Source organism: Fringilla coelebs (assembly GCF_963513975.1).
Source record: "Fringilla coelebs genome assembly, chromosome: 13".
Lineage (NCBI taxonomy): Eukaryota > Metazoa > Chordata > Aves > Passeriformes > Fringillidae > Fringilla > Fringilla coelebs.
In genome coordinates, this window is record NC_140039.1 from 5255431 (window position 1) to 5279049 (window position 23619).

A 23619-nucleotide genomic window follows, 5' to 3' on the forward strand; every position below is an offset into this window, starting at 1 on the left:
GAAAAGACTACTAAGTATTGAAGCTGAAAGTAAGATATAAAATATTAAATATATTTTTTATAGTTTTATGATAATTTATTTTCTGAGTACTGAAATCCTAGATTTCACAACTACATAGAATGTCTTAGGAATAGCTTTATCTTCTCCTTATATATGGCAACTTTAAAAAATGAGGGTGAACTACTAGATCAATGAAGCCTTGAAAATGTAGGAAGTTTACATTCAAGGAAAGATGTTTGTTTTCAACTGCAAGAGGAGAAGAGGCTCTGAATTTTTAGACAACTTCAGGAACAGCTTCTGCACAAAACGTGAAAAATCTGTGTTCATCGGGGTCACAAGATTTCGGTTGTGTGCTTACCACAAAAAGGTTGTTGTTTGTGTACTCTCTGCACCTCTTAGAAGCTCATGAATACTTCCTTACAAACATATTTAAAGAGGGAGATGTTAAGTGGTTCATTTGGTGTGATGTCATCAAGGAGTAGCTCACAGTGCCAAATAAAGTTGTAACCTTGTCCCATAGTTTGTCAGCATTGTCATGAAAGAAGAAAATACATCAGCAAATAATGTCAGATAAAACCAGTTTTTATCTGAACATGTACCAGATGCTCAGATCAGCACAAGGATGTGGGTGGTATGGGTGACTGCAAACAAGAAAAGGGAGTATTGCTTCATTCAACTGTTTTTTTCCTGCTCAGAGTGAACAGAAATAACCAACATATCCAAATCATGTGAGATGAAATATGTGGTTCATATGCACTGGCAGTAGGGGACCTCACAGGAAACATCCTGGCAAGCAGGGAGTGCTTGGAAATTGGATGTATAAGTGTCTTTTGCTTGGACTCTGGTTACAAGGATCAATGTACTTGGAAGGTGTTTTTTTTTCTGGAAACCTAAGCCTGCTGTGTTGTTAACTCATTGAGCTCCAGTTTTTGAAGAGGGCCTTGATAAATGTGTCCATGGTGTGTTTCTTGATTTCCCTATGATGTCTCATTTGCACTGACTGATTTCCCCACAAAGTACTTTCAGCTGTACTGACTGTTAGTAATTTTAAAAGGTTCTTTTTCCTAATTTTGTTGACATGGAATCATGACTTAAATTTGAACAGTAGTAATTTCCCTGTTATTTTGTAAGGATATAAAGTGTAGCTGAAGGTGTAAATGAGCCACAAGACTTCTTGTAGTGGATAGAACCCAAACCAGATTAATGGGATTGGATTCTGGTCTCTGGATTCTGCTGTCAGGAAAGCTCAGCTTTAGGTGAAAAGGGTTGCATACAGAATAGGTGTAAAATTTGCTCCCTAAGGAGGAAAAATAAGAAGCTGGATGGGTGTGGATGGTAGAGGTAGGAAAAGCAAAGGAGAGCAATACAGAAATGAGGGTAACTATCCAACCTATCCATGTTGCTGACTAAATCTTCAGCATCTGGGAAAGAATCTAGTATTCAGTTTATATGTCAATGCAGAGGGGGGTAGACTTTGTTCTGTGCAAGACAGGTTGGAAATGACTTCTCCAGGGTGCCTGGAGGAATTACATGGGGCAGGGGCTGGCACTGCCTGTGTAAGGACTTGTGGTAGTGCAATGGGAGGCAGAACACTGGGAAAAGAAAAATGGGGAGGAAAAACCACAGGGCCTTACCTCTGGGGTGCTGAGGCAGAACTAGGGAAGAGTTGCATAAAGTTGCTATCAAGATATTCCTTATGAAATAAACTAAAGCGGAGATCCTTTTAAATAACTCAGGTTTGTTCTATGTTTAGACAGAGGAAGTGCATTTTGCAGCTGCTTAAAGACCTTGGCTTTCATCTTGTATCACAGTCTCTAAAGGATGATATTGGCAACTTCTGCCGTTTCTGAGTTTTACTGTTTATAAGTGTTCTTGAAAAAAAGAACTATGGATTATTGCTCAGCTGATCTGTGCTGATGGTGGGTGCTGGGAGTCCCTTACACAGAATGCTCAAAGTCAGTTTCTTCTCTTGGCCAGACATCTGTGCAGGACAGAATGAGATGAGGACGAATTAGGAAAGCTTTTAAAGATTCTTGGGTATTTATAGACCTGGGCACAATGCTGGATTTTCTTTTGTGTGTGATATTTCTGCTTCATGTGGAAGGTAACATGTTGGAGGTTCCTTGGCGTAACTTGTGTAGAGTGTGATTTAAACACCTCAATGTTGACCAGCTGCTCTGGATTGGAGTAATTATAATAGAAAAGGTTTTATGGAGGAGAAGACAGTTATTGCACCAGCCTGATAACATGTACATAATCTGCAAGCAGTGAGAGATTGATTGTTAAAGAGGGCAAAAGCATTAAGTAATGTTAGAACTGAACTTGATGGTTCTATTTTTATTTTCTCCTTTTGTAACCTAAAAGAAATAACTTTTTGGAATGGTTCTCTACACAAGCTTTATTTTCTAAAACACAAGCCTTTTCTTTTGATATTTATGTGGGATTAATTCTAGTTTCTAAAACTACTTTTATCTCTTTGCTGCTGCATAAATGAATGATATGAAACTTCTCAGACTCCTTCATTCCCTTCTGCTTTTTGTTAAGGTCCTGATAGAGGGTGCAAAAAATAGTTTTAAGCTAGTTTAGTGCCAGTAATGATGATGGAGTTGCTTTTATTCTGGGAACTAAAAGTATGACAGAGGGAGGAGGGAGCAATCTCCTGGTTTCTTTGCTGGTTTGAGAACTGAAGGTGGTGCTATAGAAGAGTCGTTGTGCAAAGCAAAGTCAATTCCAACTCAGCACCCTTGAGGGATGGAGGAGGGTTCAGAGGTAGTATTAAATGTAAAATAAATGTCTTCATGTCCTGCAGAGAAAACCTAGAACATTCTTCAAGATTCAGAATCACTAAAGAAGTACCTGAAATGAAATAGTTATGCGTAAACACCTCCAGATTTTTATGAAAAGTTGCAACTATTTCCAAGGCTCAGTGAATTCAATCAGTTTAGGTCACTGTTAGGGCCACCAGCTGCAAAATGAAGACAGCTGAAAAATGACCTAGTGATTGTATGAACATCCTTCCATGTGTTTCTGATTTATAATCAGAATTTTTTAAGGCTGAAGACATTACCTTTATTTCTTGCATTTCTGGAAAAGAAAAACTTTTATCAGTTACTGTGTTATAAATGAATAAAGCACATTGCAAAAATCATGCATAATATTAAACAGAAATCAAACTATGGTTAAGAAATACAGATGATAACCAGAGTAACAGTGCTGTCTATTTACCCAGACCCCTCTGTTGAACACATGTTCTCCTGAGCTTTGCTATGTGACATCAGTTATATCCTGAAACAAAAGCCAACCTACTGCAACTCATTACAATTTCTTAGAATTCCTTCCAGAATTGGCATTACTTCCTTATGGCAATACCATCATTTGTTGAGAGCTGTTACTATGTCCACAGGGACATTTGAGTCAGGGCTCCAAGAATCATTGGCCTTATCCATATTTTACTTCAGTGTTCCAGGCATCTGTTCCTTGTGTTGTTCATAGCATCTGCTTTCCTGTGTTCATGGCTCATCTTCACATTTATCTGTTTTCCTTGTGCTGTACTTGTAAAATAGGGGAATTGATTTTTTTTTTCCCTCTGTAGATGAATTAATGCAATGAATTACAAGCTTGTGTTTCTATTTATTTTCCTTTTAAATTAGTTACATTGTTAGAAATATAAATTTTGGGCAAAACAGTGAAAACATTAAAAATGTTTGTATTTGTGGAATTCCATAAGCTGCAATAGTGTATACACAAATTGGCTTATAGCTGAATAGTTCATACTTTTGCAGCAGTGCTGGAAAATGATAGTGAAATCTCTTCAATGTGTACTTTTTGGGTTAAAAATATAGTATATTCACCTTTCCTGGTTTTCAGGTAGGAAATGCCTATGCTTATAGCTCACAATTATCAGGTTGGGCAACAAAGAAGGAAATGGATTTGTATTGTAAAAGTGGAATTTGAATGTGTTAAACTAAGTCAGAAAATGTGAACTGTAAAACGTCTGTTTTCTCTAAAGGAGCTTCTGTCCTCATCCACATCACTTTTATTACCAGAGTACTGAAGTAAAGTGTAAAAAATATTTATCAGGAAAAAGCAAAATATATTTCCACTTTTTTTGGGCTAAAGAAAGAAGTATAAACAGTTGGATTAAACCACTTTTTTTTCTTTCTTTTGATTTTTATAATAACTTTTGGTGGTTGGCACTTTACCGGAATCGTTCATGGAGGTGCGGAGTTAAAACTCAGATCAAGCTTTGTTTCTGTATTTTCTGACTGTGCTGTAAACAAACTCCTTAAGCTATTTCATTGTTAGGTTTTGATGCTACTGATTAAATAATAGCATGTTTAGTTCTTAGTTTATTACTCTATTTCCTCCTTTAAAAACACTGTATAGTTTGTCAGTAGGTACCAGAGCAAACACGAAGCAAGTTTGTTTTACGCTGTCTCAAGGCAGTGGTAGTGAGGAGCAGTACCACCATGTTACCATGGTTCAGGATAGCGACAACATAGCACTGGTGTGGAATTAATAATGAAGGTTAGTGTACAATATCCTGTGTCCAGCAGTGCCCATGAACAGATGCTGTGGGAAGACAGAAAATAATGGTCTTTGATCCTTGTCTCTGTCCTGTCTTCAAATGTTCTTTCATTCTCCAGCTATTTTCAGCTCAGCACTTTTGTCCCTACTGTGTTTCCTTTAGCAACCTTTAATGGATCTCTTCCATGGAACACAATTACTGTGTCTTTTCTCAACACCATGTCTAATATTGCTGCTGCACCCACTGCGTCCTCGGGTACATGGGACACATGAGCTTCATTTGATGGCTCCTTCCCTTGTACTGGAGCAGATCCCCAGACCCTTGCTGTCAGTGCAACCCATAATTTTGTGGGTATCTTCTGTACCCCCCTCAGCCATCTCTTTGCTGAGCCCTAGTGCATTCCATGTCATTGCTATAGAAGCCAATCCTTACCTTGGGTGACCTTGCTCTAATCCTTTTCCAATCATGCCCTGTGTAATTACACCAGCTACCTGAGGCTTTGGAAATTAATACTGCATTTAATGTCTGGGTGAGCCACAGATTGATGGCAGTGCCTTGATGTCTCGTTTTCCATTTGTCTCTAATTACTCTCTACAAGTGAGTTTCCTTTTTGTGACTCCTGGGTGCTGAGCCAGTTCTCACTGAACACCTATTGCTACTGAAGCACTTCTGAATCTTGCTCCCTGAGTGGTGCTGGTGAGGTCATCCTTCATTAGTTTTAATGTGGAACTAAGATCATCATTTCCATGGACATCACTTCTCATTTAACTGTGATGAGCTGCCCTGGCTGTTTTAGCATCCTGAGGACTTTTGCAGCCATTCTCCAGCAATACTTAGCACTCACTGCTGGCATCTCACTTCTCAGCCTGGTTTGTCTATCTCTTGCTAGCATTTTAAATGGAATAAATTCCAGCACAGGCCCTCTGCAGAGTTCCCACCAGTGGGATTCCCTCCACAGCAAGAACTGACCATTTATTCTTAGGCTGTTTCTCATACTTTATTTGATTTTTGTGATGTTCCCTTTTAATCTGTGGCAACTTAATTTCCTTAAAAACCTTTAGGAATTTTTGTAGGCTGTTTGGACCAGGATCTCCCTTTTCCACATCCTTCATGATTCCCTCAGAGAACTCCAAGATTTTTGGAAGGCAGAAACATCATGACTTTTACAGACAACATTCCCTGTGCTACCAGAGCAAATTTCACTCAGCTAGATATCCATTAATCCAGTACTTTATTATAATTATCATTTCTCTAAGGCTACCAAGACTTTAGTTCTCTGTCCATGTAAAAGCCTTTCTGGAATAAGTGTCCTATGTGCTATAGATTATATGATAATATTAATTGAAATAAAAGTGAATTATAGTAGTTCTGCTTGTAAGACAAATCTCGTGTTCCACCTGAATGAGTCAAGTGTAATTAGACAGCTCTGAAATTTTCAATAATTTCCAGTTTGACTTTGAGAAATGTATATAACATCAATCTTTTGACTTCTACTTTAAAGCTAGAGCTAAGCTTTTTTTCATAAATGTCTTTAAAAAGCAGAAAGTTTGTGATAAAAGATGTAATGTTCATATGTAGCAGGATAGTGTTCTTTTATTTTTAAAGCTGAGCAAGCCTTTCAAAAAAGCCTCTTATTTTAGATTTGCATTTTGTGCACCATTCACTTAAAATCTGAAATAGTTGAAAGGTTAATGTACTACATGTATGTATTAATAAAGCAATAAAGTTATAGATATATTTCAATTCTTGTATATAGTGTACATAAAGGATATTGAGTAGTTAAGGAATGAATACATGTATATGTTCCTTTTTCAGAAACCCAGAGGTGTTTGAAGGTGATAAACATCAATAATTTTTTTTTTAAAGCAGATATTCTGTAGCACTATGAATTTGTGAGGTGGCCATGAAATAGTTTGCTATGAATACTGGATCTGCTCGGAATGCAGATAAGGAAAAGGGGAAAGAGAGAGGAGCAGATTTTCGAGTTAGTTGGCTGAAGATCCACAAATTAATAACAGTAGAATAAATTTTGTACCCACAAATTCTTACAAACAATTGTCCGTAAAGTCTATATATATTCTTAAAGTTTATATTCATAGCTTTACAATAAATCTTTCTCTTAAAAAGAAGCAATTAAGTATTTTCATTTTCTTAATATTTCAGTTGGTACATCAGAAACCATAAATATGAATATGGGCCTAAAAGAAACCCTGAAATTCTAAGAGAAAACTGCCCATCTTCTCAAATTCTAATAGAAATCTGATTACCTTGTACTTTAAGTGTAGGACAACTACATAACATTATACAAAATTGGTAGTAGGATGTATGGATCTATCACTTGCAAAAATTTCATTTTGCTGTTGAAAAATAGCAATTTTTTTCCTCACAGCTAGCAAAGCTCTATCAGGGGAAAAATGCTGAAAAATAAAGTGATTTTAAAAGGCAATAAAGTGCTCTATAGTGTTATCTTCCCCTGTAGTTATCTGGATCTGTTTCTAGGCATAAGATATAACAAAAATTTGCATGGCTCAAAGTTTTCTTCAGGTTACTTAAAGCAATGTTGATTCTACTTTGAAGCAGAAAACAGCTAATTGGTATTAGCTGTGCAGAGGGATAAATTAATAGTTAAAAAAGCTTGCAATGCTTTTCTTTGTAACTGTCCTACTAGATGAATAATTCTAAATGCAAATTCTAAATTTCTATGTGTCTTCTAAAATAACACTGGCTGAAGCATAGGGAAAATATGTTAATATGTTAGTTGTGTTAATGCACATGCTTTTCCCTAGATCCCAGCAGCTTGGTGAAAGATTATTTATTGCCTGTGTTAGTAATAAGCCGAAATCTCCTTTGAAAGACTGTGATAGTTAAAGGGCATGCAAAGAAGTGAATATTAGACTACAGCTTGGCGGGACACTTGAAACATAATATGGGGAAGGTTTGAAGCTCCGTATTTGTGATGTCCTCGTCCAGTTAGAAATTGGAAGAAGAAATATCTGTACTTATGGGAGATGTGGAGGAACCTTGTGGAAGTATTTTGTAATCTCAATCTCTTGTCCTTTTCTCTAATGCATTTCTTTGCCACTGCTGTCAGCAGTAGGATGTAGAGCTGGATGGATTTTTGGCCTTAATCACTTGATCTTATTGAATTATGCCACTGATTTATATTTTAGTTTTTTTGCCATTGGATCACTTTGGAACAGAATTTCAAGTCAATTTTCTTTCACTTCATCTGCTCACCGAAAGGTGAGCCCATCATCAAACCAGGTGATGTGTCAGACCTTTATCTAATGTTCAGGAGAGTGCTCTTTGTTCCTAGCATTGTTTTTTACTACACCAATTTACTTTAAACTCCTATCTCCACTTTATAGATGCATCTTGAATATCCCAAACTGCTCACTTCTTCTAGGGCAGATATGAATAACCCAGGCTAATGAGAAGTTTCCATATGTACTTATTAACAGTGATTACTTCAGTGATAGTAAGGATGAAAATAGCTGTCCTGTGCTTCATGATCTTCTTCGGTTCCTTCATTAAGCGTTTCATGATTGTCTTCTGCTTCCTGGAATTCCTCTGGTGTCAGAAACCGCCGGAATACCGGTGTTCTGAGCTGGCTTGGCCTGCTGACAGTGACATTTTGCTCTCCATAATAAATGGTTCTGATGAGAGGGAAGCAGAAGAAGGCGTAGGTGCTGATGGGGCTTGTGAGCTTGTTCTGGTCCACCCGTATGTAGGTTAACTGCTTGATGTTCAGTGGGTCCAGAGTTGGGCACATCACAGTAACGTTGATGTCTGTAAGAGAGTGAAAAATATGAATCAAAATGCAGAAAGTTCTTATGTTTTAGACCTATTGCAAAAGTGAAACTTATGTTTTGAAATTTAAAATGGAAAATGTTTTTGTGGGGCACAGTAATATAGCCCTTCTCTATGTTTTAAATCATTTCTCAACTGACAATGGTACCAGTTTGGGGGCTTGCAAAAGATAAGGTTGTGAGGTAAGGGATTTGTAATTACTGTTTTATGAGAATGAAACATTTTCATAATTCCTTTTCTCTGCATGTTTTTATCAGTTGCTAAATCAGAGGCAATTTTCAAAAAAAAATTAGCTGTTACATGAAAAACTGGTATTAACTTTTACAAAGAACTGTGAATTAGAGGAAAGCTTCAAAAATTAAATCCTCTCTAATTTCAAATTGGTCTCAAATGACTGAGAATGTGTTTATCCCAAAGAATATAGGATGTTATTCTCCCCACTCTCCTCCTATGACCAATACCAAAGTCCACTAAGTTTATTGCTTTTTACAAAGTTTAACCATCAACCTACTTTCAATTTCATTGTCTTCAATGTACAAATGCTGCAAACTTCTTGGAATATAGAACACTTGTTTCAATTTGTTATGTCCAAGATTAAGTTCTAGAAGGTTGGGTAGATTAAAGGTGTTGTGTGAAATGTCCTGCAGGTTATTGTGGGACATTCTTAGAGCAATGATCTGGGGAAGTCTGTGGAAATAGTTTTCTGGAATATGAGAAATGGAGTTATTTTCAAGAGAAAGATGCCGAAGTGATGGTGGCAGGTCAGGAGGCATCGTCTGTAATTTGTTGTTGCATAAGTTGAGCTGCATTAAATTTTTCATGTTTGAGAAGGGCTTTTCTTTGAATACTGAGTCATCAAGTAAGTTATTGCAGAGGTCAAGTGTGGTCATGTTGGGCAATCCTTCCAATGCATTTGCAGGTAACTGGGAAATTTTATTGAAACCAAGGAGAAGTCTCTCTAGAGAGCTGGGCAGAGGGAATGGAAATTCTTCCAATTCATTGTGTTGTAAATGAAGTTGCACTAGGTGTGAAAGTTTGGCAAAAACACCATGGTCAATCATATGGAATTTAATATTGTTGTAGCTGAGGTTAATTTCCCTTATGAAGGTAACATTAGTGAATGGTCCTGCAGGCACAGCTTCAATGTTGTTGTTTTGCAGATAAAGTTGTTGGACGTGACTGGGGATGTTTGGTATTGTCTTGAGTTTCCGGTGATCGCAGTACATGGACAAGGGAAAAGCTGGTGGACAGAAGCATTCTTTGGCACACTCAACTGGAAAAGGAAAATGAGGAGCTTCAACTTGGGTGTTTGGGTTAAAATAATATGGAACTTGATGATCTGGCTCCCCACCATATTCATCCTCAAAATCATAGTCTTCATACTGACAAAAGACCAAAGCAGCCCAGAGGAGGTGGAGGATCAATAGGTGGCTCAGAATCCCCATATTTAAATTGATATGTTGTGACCTGTTGATGAGAAAAAACATTAAGTTTTAGATAGTTATAAAGTAAATAGCACTGAAGTTTTAAGTAGCAGCAATATATAATGAAGGACGTAAAATAATTTTTTTTTGCAACACATTACTAGGAAACCCAAGTTCTGATCTGTACCTTCCACGTAAAAAACAAACAAATTTACTGTCCTTGATGTAAACAGAGGTTTTCTGGTCTGACTTCTGGCAAGGAACAGCTGTCCACCTGTGCTGTGCTTGGTACGGAAGGGTACCATAATAGGATTGTTTCTATAAAAAGGACATTGAAATAGATTACTTGGAAATATTGTATGTTATGTAAAGTAGAAATTTTTGTGGCTTTGCAAATTGTATGTTCTGTGGCATTTTGTGTTGTTTTCTATTTTGAACAAAACATGACTGACATAGTACTGTGTTAAGGATGATGTGATTTTTCTGTTCCATCATTTATTTAAAACCAGTGCAATTCAACCATTGTGCACTGCACATGGTATAAATCTTCAGGGGTAACTTTACTTTGTAGTCTTCTTCAGCTTCTGTAATCATATGTTCTTCATAGATGTGAACTGATTTACCTCCCAAATACCCTTCTGAGGTGAAATCCTGATGTTGTAAAAGCAAATCATTTTGCAGGTCAAATTTCTGATGCTCAAAGCCAGTCTAACATTTTAGAGTACTTTATGCAGTCAAAGGAACCATGTTATTTGGCAGAATGAGAGTTGTGAATCATGTCAAGCTGTTCAATTTAAGCAGCAATGAGTCAAAATGTTACATTGCAAGTCAAACCACAGAAGTCATGGAAAAATTTAAGAGACTTTGCTCAGTATACCCTGAAGCAGAGAGAGAAAAGCAGTTATTCTTTTTTTTTTTTTTTTTTCATATATGTTTCGTACCCAAAGGACTCTTTGTCAATATTTGTTTACTGAACACTCTCAGTAACAAAGGAGATGAGACAAGTAGTCATTTCTGGTGATTCCTAGCGGTGATTACCTAATGGGTGATGTATTCTATGAACTGAACAGCACAGAGAGAATTCTAAGAAGAATAGTAGTAACAAACTCTTGGAATTTGCTGCATCCCTGCAGTCGTGCTGTGTGCCACAGCCTGTGTGCCAGTGGCTGGGTGTCACCATGGGGCATCGCCTAACCTGCATATCTAACTTTGCATTTGAGTGCAGTCCAGTTTCATAGCTGATGAAAACCTTAAACCAGGTTTGACTGGAGTCAGGAACTGCTCTCCAGGTAGGTCCTTTGCAAGGCCAGGGACTCCATATCCCTGCAGCAGTGTGGGATGTCCTAGCTAATTAAACAATTAGCAGAGACACAGAGCAGCCTTGCACCACAGTGCTGCATAAATGCACTGTGCTGGGGTGAGAAGGAGTTCTGTGCTTCAGGAGGAATTCGCTGGGTTTCACATTTCAGACAGTGTATATCAGAATATCTTCTAATCAGTCCAGTTGGTATCTATCTAAAATCTGTTTCTAACTCCCACAGCTGCCTTCTGGTTTTGTGGAACAGATCCCAGTCTGTTCCCCTTGCCTATTTCATGCTCTTTGTTTGCTTTTGTTTCCTCCCTCTTCAGTTGCAGTCCAGAACTTGAGCTTCACCTTCTGGTTCAATTCTCTCAGCTCTTCTACTCCGTGTCACAAAACTTCCAATTAATAATTTTTGTTCTTGGTGCCACAGTTGTCCTTAGAAACCAGGAGGGACAACTCAGGTAAGTCTTCTCACTTTGAGGAATAAGGCCACTGTGGGACTGATCTACTGCAAATGTGGATAATGTGAAGAGAGCTCCCATCATGTCAGATGAAATGACAAATAAGAAGTAATATGTACCAAAGTCCCCCAAAGGTTTAATGGAGAGGGAGGAGCTGGTTTTGGGGAGACACTTGGATACTTTGAATAGTAACTGTCCTGCCAGGCTTGCAGGTTGTGTCTCAAAGCACTGAGACACTGACACCCCTTCATGAAATATTTCTAGGAATTTAACTAGCTTTAAAACACTCATGTCAGGTGAAACTTGATAACAGGAAATGCAGGTCAGATGCACACAATATGATAAAACATAATTACAAAGTTGAAGAACAATAGAAAATCTTAGAAGCTTGATTCTTTACCATCTGTAATCAAGTCAGAGCTCAGTAGTTGTATTTGCAAGCAGTTTACTCGCTGAAAGCTAAATATTATATAACATGCATGAATCACTCTTCACTGAAAAATAACACAATCAGTTCATTTTATTCCTGCTTACCAAGAAAACTTACTCTTTGGATGTCTGAGAAGTTCAAGTTGTAGAGGCCAGCAAGTTCTTGTGCTGGTGAAATCATCTAAGACATAGCCTACCCCAGCTGGAGGAACAAAAGGTCTGTCTAAGCCATATTTTGTGGTAAGGAGCCTTGTGGGAAGGCAACACAAAATAACAGCCTTGTGGCCCCTCTTCTGATTTGCCAGTAAAATTTAAAAAACTGCTTTGTGCCACATCATCACTTGCTGTAGATGCTGTGTCATAAGGCTGTGAAGCAATTTCTCCTTTTGTTCAAATCCCTTCAATATAATTGGCAGGATTCTTTCAGTTACCAACTCCCATTTAAAAAAAAAAAGAATAAGGCTTCAAAAATGATTACAGAGGTTATTAGTTCATTGTGCGGGTTCAGCTGCAGTGATTCAGTTCTGTGAAGGGTTTGTCCTCTGAGGATGAAGTTAAGAAACAGTAAAAAAATTAACCTTACCAAAATCAAGGGGAAGCATGTACTGTTAATAAGCTCTTATAAACATCTTCCTTATTTTGCCCCCACAATGTCTATGTCCTGTCTCCTTCCTGCAAAGGATTTGCTCTATGCAGTGCTGTCACTGTGGTGGTGGTGTTAAAGCTGAGCATTCACAGTAACTTTCCAATATCTTTGTTGCTAAGTTGCATAGAGAGACCGTAAATCTTGTGCAAAGGGTAATTAGGACATGAAACATAAATATTTTTCTTGAGTAAAATGGTTTATCTTGGGTTTTAAGAGGAATTAAAGAAGGTACAGTTATCTGCCTTTGCTGCTGTGTGATACTTAAATACCTGTGATATATGCAAAAAATGGAGGAAATGGAAACTTTTTTTGTGAAGTGGTTTAAGTGTATGATTTATACAAAGCATTTAATTATGCTTTTGGCTTAGTAAAATAATTACTTTATTTCAAAATCTGTTCACAAGGAAGAATCTGGTTCTTAAGAATTCTTCTTTAAAAGTTCCTTAGAAGTACCATAACTTTTTTTAAAATGCAGTGGTGAGTTTACGTGTTTTTTTTTCTCTGTGAGCTTCATGAAGCTGATGCTTTGCTCAGCCTTTTCAAGTTTCTTTTCTAATATTGAGGACAAGAATACATATAAGAAGATAATTCATATGTAATTCTAACATTCAGAAAGCACCAGAAGTCATGACCAAAGTGATGTTGTAGGAGTTGGCAAAACTAGAAATAAACTAAAGCAGTCAAGTATTTATGTAGGGAATACAGAATACAAGGGAGAGGTTGAAAGAGAGAAATTAAAACTCCATAGTCCTTGAGTAATGGTGCCACAAAGAGTTGAATAGTGCCACTAAATCAAAACCAGTAATTATTTTTTTCTTAAATAATTAATAGAATACATACACAGTGAGAGATTAAAAAAGCCCTACCGAGTTTTTTATGACCAGTTAGTAAAATGTTACTGGCTTCTATGAAGTTTGGGTGGTTTTTAAGCACAAGACAAAGAACATGGCACATATTTTTGGAAGCTTTGTTCAGTAACAGTTATAAGTAAGACATACATAAAACTATTTTATCCAAAGATAAAAATTAGAGTTCTAATTTCATACCTGATATTTTTGTATTGTTTTCTACTACTGATTATGTCCCAAAGTCTCTTAAGCTCTTAGGAGATAAAAATCTCATGGTGAATTTAAAAATCCATGGTGGCAGGACAGAAGAGTCTGTCCTTTGAAAAATTGTGGTAAAGCTCTTGATTTGAAGCACATTGAGCTTCAGAGGCTGCTGCAGCTCTAGCCATGGAATATATTAAGACTCAGTTCCTGTTTTGTGGCAAGAGCTGTTTTGGAGACAAACAAGTCTATACTTTGTGATCTTGGTCAAATTGTGTGGTGTGATCTTCTTTTTCATTTGTGGTGTGGCAGGAATTTCCTTACAAGGCAGATAATGAGGGGATTAAATTTAGCAACCTTTATGTGAGACTTCTTGTTTCAAAGGTTGTAAAAATTTATTGAATTTTCAGCATATTTTGTTTTTTAGTTTTAAGAATGCTTTGAAAAGGATTATTTTTAATGTTGATTTGTAATCTTTTTTTTCATCATTTTACTTATGCAGTTGTGATGCAAAGTGGGATGTATGGCAAGCTAGAAGTCTGAGTTGGCTTCAAGCTGATTTATTTTCTTTAGCTAAACTTCAAGCTGATTTATTTTCTTTGATCCTTTTCATCAATTAAAATCTTTGGAATTTCACCATCTCCATTAACTGTATTCAACTTATTAGACTTGTCAGCTTTTCTAAATTTGTTTCTGAGCTGAAGACACAAGAAAGGCTGTTCTATTATTTTATCAATTTAGGGGTTTTTAGCTAGTTGAGTATGGTCTACTGAACACATAAATATTTCCAAATTTTAGTCAAAATGTTCTTGGGATAAAGTAGAAAAGATCACCAGTGACCTTGAGGTGAATGGCCCTGATAAGGTATTAATTACTTTCAATTATTGGGCCTTTTCCTTATTTTCACTGTCTGACTGTAAAAGATTCTTAGGTTTCTTTGTGTTTGGTGAGTTTTTCTTGGTAAGTCCTTTTTTCCTTTCCCTGCAAAATTTATAATGGTCCTTATGAAGTATAAAGAGGAAAAAAACAGTGCATTTTGTTTATAGAGGGTTTAGGGAACTCAAATGAAGCCAAGCTGGGGAAGTTAGACCTGAGGACTGTGTTGGAAATACGATCTTAGTAGAGTTGCAAAAGTCTGGCCCTGCTATCAGATGTCTGAAAAGGCCCCAAGCTCAAAATTTAAAAATCCTCAGTTGACAACTTGGAAGGAATTCTCTGGTTTAGATAAGAATTGGTGATGTTTGTTCCTGTGAGTGAGGGCACAATAAAAAAGGGAGTGCATAGTCAGATATAACAAGGAACTGGGAAGGCTGTAATTTGGTTCCTTGTAAAGTCTGTGGGTAGGAAACAGCTGTAGGCAATGTCATTGAGGCTGGGCTGCACTTCAGAGTCACGTTGTAGGCACAGAAGCTCTCGGCATCTCAATTTTTCAGGCCTTAACTGGCAGCCCAGCCCTGCTGTCAGCAGCCACCTGCAGCCTCTGGGAATTCCATGGATGTTTTGCAGAGGTGCTTCTTACCTGTGCTTGCCTTCAGGAGAGCTGACTGAACACTGGGGCTGTGGTGGCTGCTGGATTTATTTACCCTGTGCCAGAACTCCTCTGAAAAGTCACTGACTGCAGTGTAGAGCTCGGCAAATTGAGATGCTGAAGGTCTTGTTCTTGCAGAGCCTCCAGCCAAGCCCGAGCCCTCCCAGGCTTTGGTGGTGTTCTGCTCTTCATGGAATGGAAATTCCAGGAGAGTGTCCCTGTGGGAACCTGTGTTTTTAAAGGTTATGGAAAAGGGGCCGTCAAATCATATCAACAGAGCTGGGACAAGGCCTAATCTGTTTAAAAAAGCAAAGGAGGACAGAGCTGTGCCCTGTGTGGTGCTTTCTGTTGCCTCTGACCTGAACCTTGTTGTGTGGTCCCTATTTATTTCCCATTTAGTAGGTGGTATTATGAGATCCAAACTCTGGCAATCCACATCTTGTGCAGCCTGTTTTCAATGTTTTGCCTTGTTTTGCTAAGAGCTCCTGGGAAGAGCATGTTGAGCAACTTAAAACAGTCGAGCTTATTGACCTTGTAGCATGGGAATTAATTATAATCTCATAGGAAATTGAGTAACTTTTACTAATGAATAGTGCTACACTGAATTTTTAGGGCTGAATTCAATTGAAGCATTTCTGCATCTAGAAGCAATATATTAGGAAGCTCTGATCTCATTAGATGAGAATGTGCATGAATATGTGCAAGGAACAATTGGTACTGCAGAAGCTAAGTATCAAGTTTCCTGGCATGTTCAAATTTATAATATGTGAGGGATTTTGTATGACAATATCAAATTATGGTAGTGGAATAGATGACTTTGAAGGACTGATAAAGAGGAGGAATGTAACATTTTTCTGAATATATTGCTGTGTTAGAAATCTTAGAAAGATTTAATAGCATACTGGGAGAGGTTATGGTTTTTTTTAAATGCATTTTACTTTCTACAGAAGAAGCATCTAAATAGGGTTGTAGTGTACTCATCATGTAGTGTTTCTACTAACACAGTTACAAGTAGTCATAAACAATTTACACTGGAAAAATAAAACAAGTTGAAAATAGATGTAAGCAATATTATCTGTAGCAAATAGTGTCTGGTTACTCTAAAATACCCTGAACTGTATGAAATTATAAATCTCTGCTGAGGAGAGTCACTGTTGTCAGCTGACATTTGTGTTTTTAGTAATTGGGTAGCTTGTTTAATAAATATGCTTTGTGTTATACTCTGTATTTTTATACAGCCTGCTTTGGTTGTTCCAAGATGACTTTGGGCTGTGTTTTCCTCCCATGTGGAGTTCTGGGAATAGTTGTCTGGTTTTGCAACCACTGTTTACTGGTGCAGGTATATTCATTTTCTTGAGGCAGTATTAGCAGTTGGACCTCAAACTTTAACAGAGTCTTTAGTTTGCCTGATTTGTGTCTTATATGATCACAGTACATGACAGGTGTCTTGCACTCACTAATAATCACTGTAAGTAAAAGAAAACAGTGCTCTGGAAGGGAGGAAAGTGAGGAAGGAAATGGAGCTGAGTGTCTATTCCAAAGTAGGCACTTCTCATTTATTTTGAGCAGAACTGCTGATTTAGTGCCCTAAACTGGTAGGTGTCTAAAAGAGATCATGTGAATTCTACCATAATAATTTATATTAATACCTTATTCATTAGCTTGTTTCATTCATTTATAGCTAAGGACTTCCTGCAATTTTGGTTAAAGAGTTAGAAAATGTGCTCGCAACTTCAGCTTGTTCTCAGGTTTGTATCCAATCTGAAAAATCATATGTTTATAAGCTTTTTATAGGCACTTCCAGGCAAGGATAAAGGGTAGTTGTCTAAGTTATTTGCCAAAGCATTCCTGAATGATCATGAGTAGGAAAATGTTTTGCATTAGCAGAAATTCCCCTTTGATTTTACAATGACTACAGAATGTGTTTCTTTTCTTCAATACCTATTGCTCTAGAAATATTCTAACAAATACAACTGGCCAGCCTGGTGGTGTAGAGGATTCTGCCAGGCAGCTGCTCAGCTCTCTCCTATAGTGTGGAAACTGAACATCAGCCTTAAAATGGTTCTTAATTTTTATTATCCCTTCTTTCTTAAAGAGGATAAATCCTCTCCTTTTAGCAGAAACCTTACAATGCTGGCACCACATTGCTTTTATGGCCCACAGTGCAGTTCTTATGTAGCCAGAACCTGTGACTTGGAAGCTTTCAAAGAAACACCAGGTGTTACTACACATCATTCTGTACCCTAGCATATTGTCTCATAAGGAAAGATATAATCTCTCTACCCTTGATTTCCTTTCGTTACTCTCCATTTTGATCTCCATTTTGTTTAGACTTTCTTTAATATTAATGGTCCGTTGGAAGCAATGCTTATGCTTGACATATAAAATCAATGTGTCTTTTGACTTATGGGAGTTAATCAAATCAAAAGGGTTTCTCTGTGGTTTGATTTATGAGTCACAGCTCCTCCTTGGCAGAGCTCTTGTGGGGGGGTTTATTTTGATCCAGTCACTCTGGCTGGAAGTCATTTCTTCTATTACCTGTTGTGGGATCCTTAAAAGGCCTTATTGTGAAGACTTGAGCAAGGCTTACACTTAAACCAGCACTCAGAGAATCACAGAATGATGAAAGCTCATCCAGTTCCAGCCCCTGCCATGGGCATGGACCATCCACTCTCCCAGGCTGCTTCAAGCCTTGTCCAACCTGGCCTTGGGTACTGCCAGGGATGGGACAGCCACAGCTGCTCTTACCATTTCATTAAGGAGGAAAAGTTGATCTGGCCATTACAGACTTTCCATGGTAATCTGGCAAGTGTCTCCTTGTTCTGTCTTGCTTTCAACACCTTCTCTTGCCTTGTCCTATTGCTTTTTGAAGAGTGGATTAAATGCCTGAAGCTGTTTGTAGCCAAAATATAAACGTCCATAATGTTTTTGTTCTAAAAAAATCAATTATTTAAAAAAAAATATTAACTGGGTCTTAGTAAGGGAATGGCATGAAATCAGTGCTTTGAGTGATTAAACTTTAAGAGAACTGAGCTGATATCAGTAGCTCCCTTTAAAAATGTCACTTTTAATGCAAGACAGCTGTCCAGATCTCCCTTCACGTCTTTGCCAAACACTTGGCTTAATGCTGAATCTTCTAAATAAGTCTGTGTGTTGTGAAAGCAGCCCCAGAATGGGGACTGGGGTAGTTGTTTTGAGCTGCTAATGACTGAACTAGATACTGGGTTTAGCCATGGTGAGATGTTTGAGCGGAAAGGTGCCTTTTAGAAAGACAGAGCAGTGCCTTTACGAAGCAGTTGCACATCTGACAGATGTGTTTTCCATGCTCGCATTTTCTCCTCTTCTCAGGTTCCTGTGCATTCTGATTTTGGGAGGGAACTATTCAAGTGGGAAGCATACATTACCCTTTCTGTCCTAAGCACAAGGCACTAGAAGCAGTATGAATCCATAAAACACAGTGTTGCTAAGGCAAAGCATTCCTGAAACAGGAGTAATGAAATATTGCCTTACACGTGTGTGCTCCAATGGAACGCGCTCAAGGAAAACAGCACCAAGAGTTGTAGTTAGTTTATGGTAAGAAACATTTTATATTTTTAAAATACTCACTTTGCTTGTGACTTTATCATAAATAATGATAAAGGGCTTTTATAAAGGGTGACTACTTTTTTTTCTTCCATCTATTAGAGGGAAGCAATAAGAAGGATATTGATTGTTTAGATCAGACTTAGTTTCTACTTTTCTGAAATAAAAGATTGTGGGTTTTTAAATGCTAATTGTTAACTGTGGTCCTGACAGGGGAAACAAGGGATCTCTTTGCATGCCGGTTAAGAAAGTGATTTGGGGTCTGGGAGTGATAATGATGGTGCGAGGTTTGAAACGTTTTCCTCCAAATGGCAACACAACAGATTTTATCTTCATATCAAGTATCTCAAATTGACAGGCCACTGTACAGGAGTATAGTTTGTCAGAGAGATCATTAACTGCCCAGATTAGGTATGTGCTTGCATGGAAAATAGCTCCTAAAAGTACCCTGATTCTTTCATCTCAAAATTCACCCTATTACATGGTTGTTCTGCTGGTCCCTTTTAAAAGACAGCATTATGCAGTCAGGGACTATGAGGGTAAAATATTCTACTTTTGTACTGACCTTTATTTTTACTGTTTTTCTGAAAGTTATCTGGCTTTCTTTTTCTATGGTAGTAATTTTTTAAATGGAGTTAAGTCAAAAGGCTTTTTCCATGTAAAATCTAGTATCTGAGAAAAATATAAGATACCAGTAATATTAATTTACAGGAGGGTAACATCTAAATAGAAACTGAATGTATTAGCTTAAACTATAAGTGAAAAATATGCATTCCAAAAAGCCATGTAAGCTTTCCTGAAGTTATTCATTTCTAGGTATTAATCACTAAATTTTTCTTAAGCAAGTGATAATTAAGCTGCATCACACTATTGCTGCTGGAGAAATGAGTATAGACAGTTGCTTTTATTATTCTTGCAGAATACTAGATGATTCTGTCACTTCCTGAATCTGGACATCTTCTTATAAGGTTAATACAAAAGTGGTTTCTCCATGCTAAAAATTAGGCCCTTTTAACCAACTTGTGACTCCCTCATTCAGTCTGTTCCTTGTTTTGCCCTGGAGAATAGAAACACGATAAGATAGAGCTGACAGAAGGATAATAATGGTGACTAGATGTTCTTGGTGGCCCAAATAAGATATAAATTTTGGTAAAATATTATCTTTTAGAATGGCAGGCCAGTTTGTGGGGTTTTTTTTTTCCCACAAATGAGTTAGTGTTCTGTGAAGAGTGTTTCTGGAAGAAAAATATTTTCATTGGTCTTTATGTTTAAACAGCTTTTGGAAATAACACCAGCTGAAGAATTAAGAGGCAAGTCCATGCTTGTGTCTTTGACTTGCTCCCTCTCTGTCCCTCTGGAAATTTTCCATCCTCTGGCAGCCTGACAGCTGGATATTTTTTCCATTCTTAGCAGAGACTGTAACACTGTAATAGTTCCTGCAAATGTAATTGTGAGGAGAAGCCGCTCATTTCAGTGTTTCTTCCTGATTCTGATAGAAACCTTTGTGGAGGTGATGGGTAGCACAGGTGGAATGAACCAGGTGAATCATTTCTCCAGGGGCTCTCTTTACATCTGGTTGCTCTGGTGCATCCAGGCTTGTTAAATTCCCTGCTGCTGCACAGGGAGTGTGGGGCAAGGCTTGGCTGCCTGTGGAAATGTGTGAGATTCTCATCAAAACTGAGTCCCCAGTGCCGCTGTGCCAGAAATCTCATCATTGTCACATTTACCCTGGACAGGGATTTGGGACAGGAAAGTGTTCATGCATAGGAAAACCTGGCTATGTGGGATTAAATGCAGAGCCTGACTGTTCACTTGGGTAAGAATGTTCATATTTTATGTGAAAATGCAAGGCAGCATGTTCCATTGAGCCAATCTTTACTGGCTCACGTGGGCTTTGAGAAACATCCCAACTCACTTCAAAATATTGATTAGTTTTAAGTTTTAGTTATTTAAGTCTCTTAAATATCATGCAAGTCTGGTTTTGTTTACTTCCTACATAACCTTGTCTTCCATCTCTCATGATCCGCTGAGTACGGAGGGTAAATCTTGCATTTATCTTAGCAGATAATTTAGACCGTGGTATGTGATACGTGGCATTTGGAATTCAAGTCAGATTTTCATTTACTCCAGAACTTTTCCATATGTTTCCTATTAGCAGCTTTGTTCTCAAATCTCTAGTTTCCCCAGAAAGGAGGGAAAAAGTCCCAACACAAGCCCAAGAAGCAATGTTAAATTCCAAACATAGAGAATGATGGAAAAAGAAAGAGCCTTTAGAACACATTTCATTATTTTTACTTTAGTACTGCTTTTATTATGCTGCTGTCAAATTCTGATTGAAATGAAATGAAAATATTAATGTTTATTTTGTCTGTTGCAGTGTACCATAGTTTTTCTGGATAAATAGTGCAATATTTTAACTGGCAATTGAATGAATATGGAATGAGTATCTTTAAGAGATAACAGCAATTTCTTTTTAGGACATGGGTAAATGCTTTTTGAGATTACATTACATGATTCTAAAATTGCTTAACAGTGAAGTCATATCAGATTTTCTATGCACAACCTGGTTTGTGCATGCAGCTGAGATATTCTGCTGCTTTAGCAAACAGGTATGAAGGGTTAAAAATTGCACTTCTTGGTTTGTATTTTTCAACTGCTCTGGTCTGAGTCATTTCACTCACTTTTGGGAAATGCAGGTGCAGGAATCCTTGTGGGATACTCTTGAAACATTTTGGAATTTCCATTATGTTTAAAATAGCCAAACATTCCCTTCTTGATTTTTTAACAAAAATCTTTGTCACTTATTTCACTCAGTATCTTTTAATCCTCATTACCAATTATAACCAATTTTGACACAGGATAGAGAGAAATATTTATGTGCTTGTTATTAACTTGTGGAAAATAGCAGCTGGGCAGAGGAAAGTGCTCCAAAGAGGTCCTTCAGCTGGGAAGGGACAGTTCCAAATCCTGCTTAGGAGCAGATGGAAGGCAGGAGAGGACAGAGCTGTGAGTGACCCCTTGGCACACGGCTGCCTCTGGCCTTTGGCAGCGCTGAGGTGCTGTGGTGTGAGCTGGAGAGCAGCTGCAGGGACCTGAGGCTTGCACGACTCAAATCCATAGGAATCCAGACTTCTGGAGCTTCTTAGCTCTTGGAATGATAACTTAGTGACAGCAACACTGGGAATGAAGAGTTGTCCTTATCCCTTTAAAGCAGCCCAGGATACTGGGAGCCGTCCTTCACAAGGACACATTGCTGGCTCATGTTCAGTTTATCCAGGACCAGGACCCACAGATCCTTTCCTGCAAAGCTGCTTTCCAGGTCAGCCATCAGGCACCAGTGCATGGGGTTACCCCTCACCTGGGACAAGATTTTGGGCTTCCCTTAGCTGAGCTGCACGAGCTCCTCTTGCCCATTTCTCCAGCAGTTTAACCCCAGAGAGCCACATGTCAGTCACCAGTGACCTTGTGAGGGTGATCTGCCCTGTCAGCCAGATGGATAATGAAGCTGGGAGCAGAGCTGGAGCCAGCACTGACCCCTGGGGTGCACGGGCACTTCCAGATCTCCAGCTGGAATTCACCACGTGGCCTTTCTGCACTCACTGCCTTCCAGCCATTTTCAGTCCACCTCACTGCCTGCTCATCCAGCCCAAACTTCACTGTGCTCTTAGGAATTTGCAACTCCTTGTTCTTAAGACCAGGCAGTGAAATCCAAAAGCTGTGCTCCTCTGTCCATCTGTCCTCTTCTCTTTCCTGACACTTCTGGCCAGCTTGTCTAAAACACTGAGTTCCTGCAGGTTTCATCCTGGGCAGAGCAGGAAGATACTATTAATATTGGAAAAAGGAAGTAAAATAAACACTTCTTCACCTTCTTTAACTCAGTCTAGCACCAGAAGAAAGCACCTAGATCATACAAAATAAAGTGTGTTTTATTGGAAGTGTGTTTTGATTTGCATTGTGTATATTTGCCACAGCTGATGGTGGAAGTTGAAATAATGATTTAGTAGTATCTTATATTCTTTGTACTTTTGGTATCTTATAAAGTTTGCTGCTCTTTGTCTACTAATGCTGCAGTATTCTTTGTATTGCTGTGTTTGAAGTGCTGCATTAAGTAGGTCGATATTGGGAAAAGGGGCAGGGAGAAGACTTGGAAAAATGAGACTATGTAATCATCCTTTGGTAATTTAATGGTGTAGAGCAGGACATAGAACACAGGGTTTAGCAGCACTCCAACAGTATTTTAGCACTCAAACAGGCCCCTCTGCTTAATCAGTGTTTGTGACGTTTACTGAACCCTTCCAGTGCTCTGACAGTCTGTCATTTATTCTTTAGAATGACTTTTCCTTCTATTTGTAGCAACAGGCTGCCACCCTCTGGTGAAATTTGTTAACTGTTGTGTAGGGACTTTGCAGATTTTCAGAGCGGAGAAGTCTTTTAAAGTTTGAAAATCTTAAATGGAATAAATATTAATTTTTTTATTAGACAAATACAGATACTTGTACAAAGCATAAGTAATGACAAGGATTTATATCAAGTCTCTCTTTTTCCCTCTTTCCTTCTCCTATAACATTTGTAGAGAATGTAAAGGTGGAATTGATTTCTTGACAGATTTTCTTCCTGTCTGCCAATACTGAAATGCCTTGTTCTGTGGGAAGATCACTGAAGCCCAGTGTGTTATCATCAGTTAATTACTATTCTGTTAATTACAATTTTTGTCCATGTGCAGAAACCATTGCTGAAACTGTGTATGGTGCATTTTATATCATAATGTTTGTGTACCACTGACACATCCACCTGTCTAAAGCATGCCAAAGATGCAAGGTGTGGAAATTATTAATTATTATTACCACAAATGCCAGCTG

The 23619-nt window shown here is 38.0% G+C and overlaps 2 protein-coding genes across 2 annotated transcripts in view; one reads left to right on the top strand and one right to left on the bottom strand.

Annotated features, from left to right (window-relative positions):
- The window catches only part of CENPP (centromere protein P), a gene marked incomplete at its 3' end in the record, with an annotated part of 112387 nt that overhangs the window by 26060 nt on the left and 62708 nt on the right, over positions 1–23619 (top strand). The window lies entirely within an intron of this gene.
- Positions 7998–9783, bottom strand: OMD (osteomodulin; the record flags this gene model as incomplete). The annotated part of the gene is made up of 2 exons (XM_084214371.1): positions 7998–8317; positions 8850–9783. 2 exons carry the CDS (start codon positions 9781–9783, stop codon positions 7998–8000), a joined length of 1254 nt encoding a protein of 417 aa, XP_084070497.1.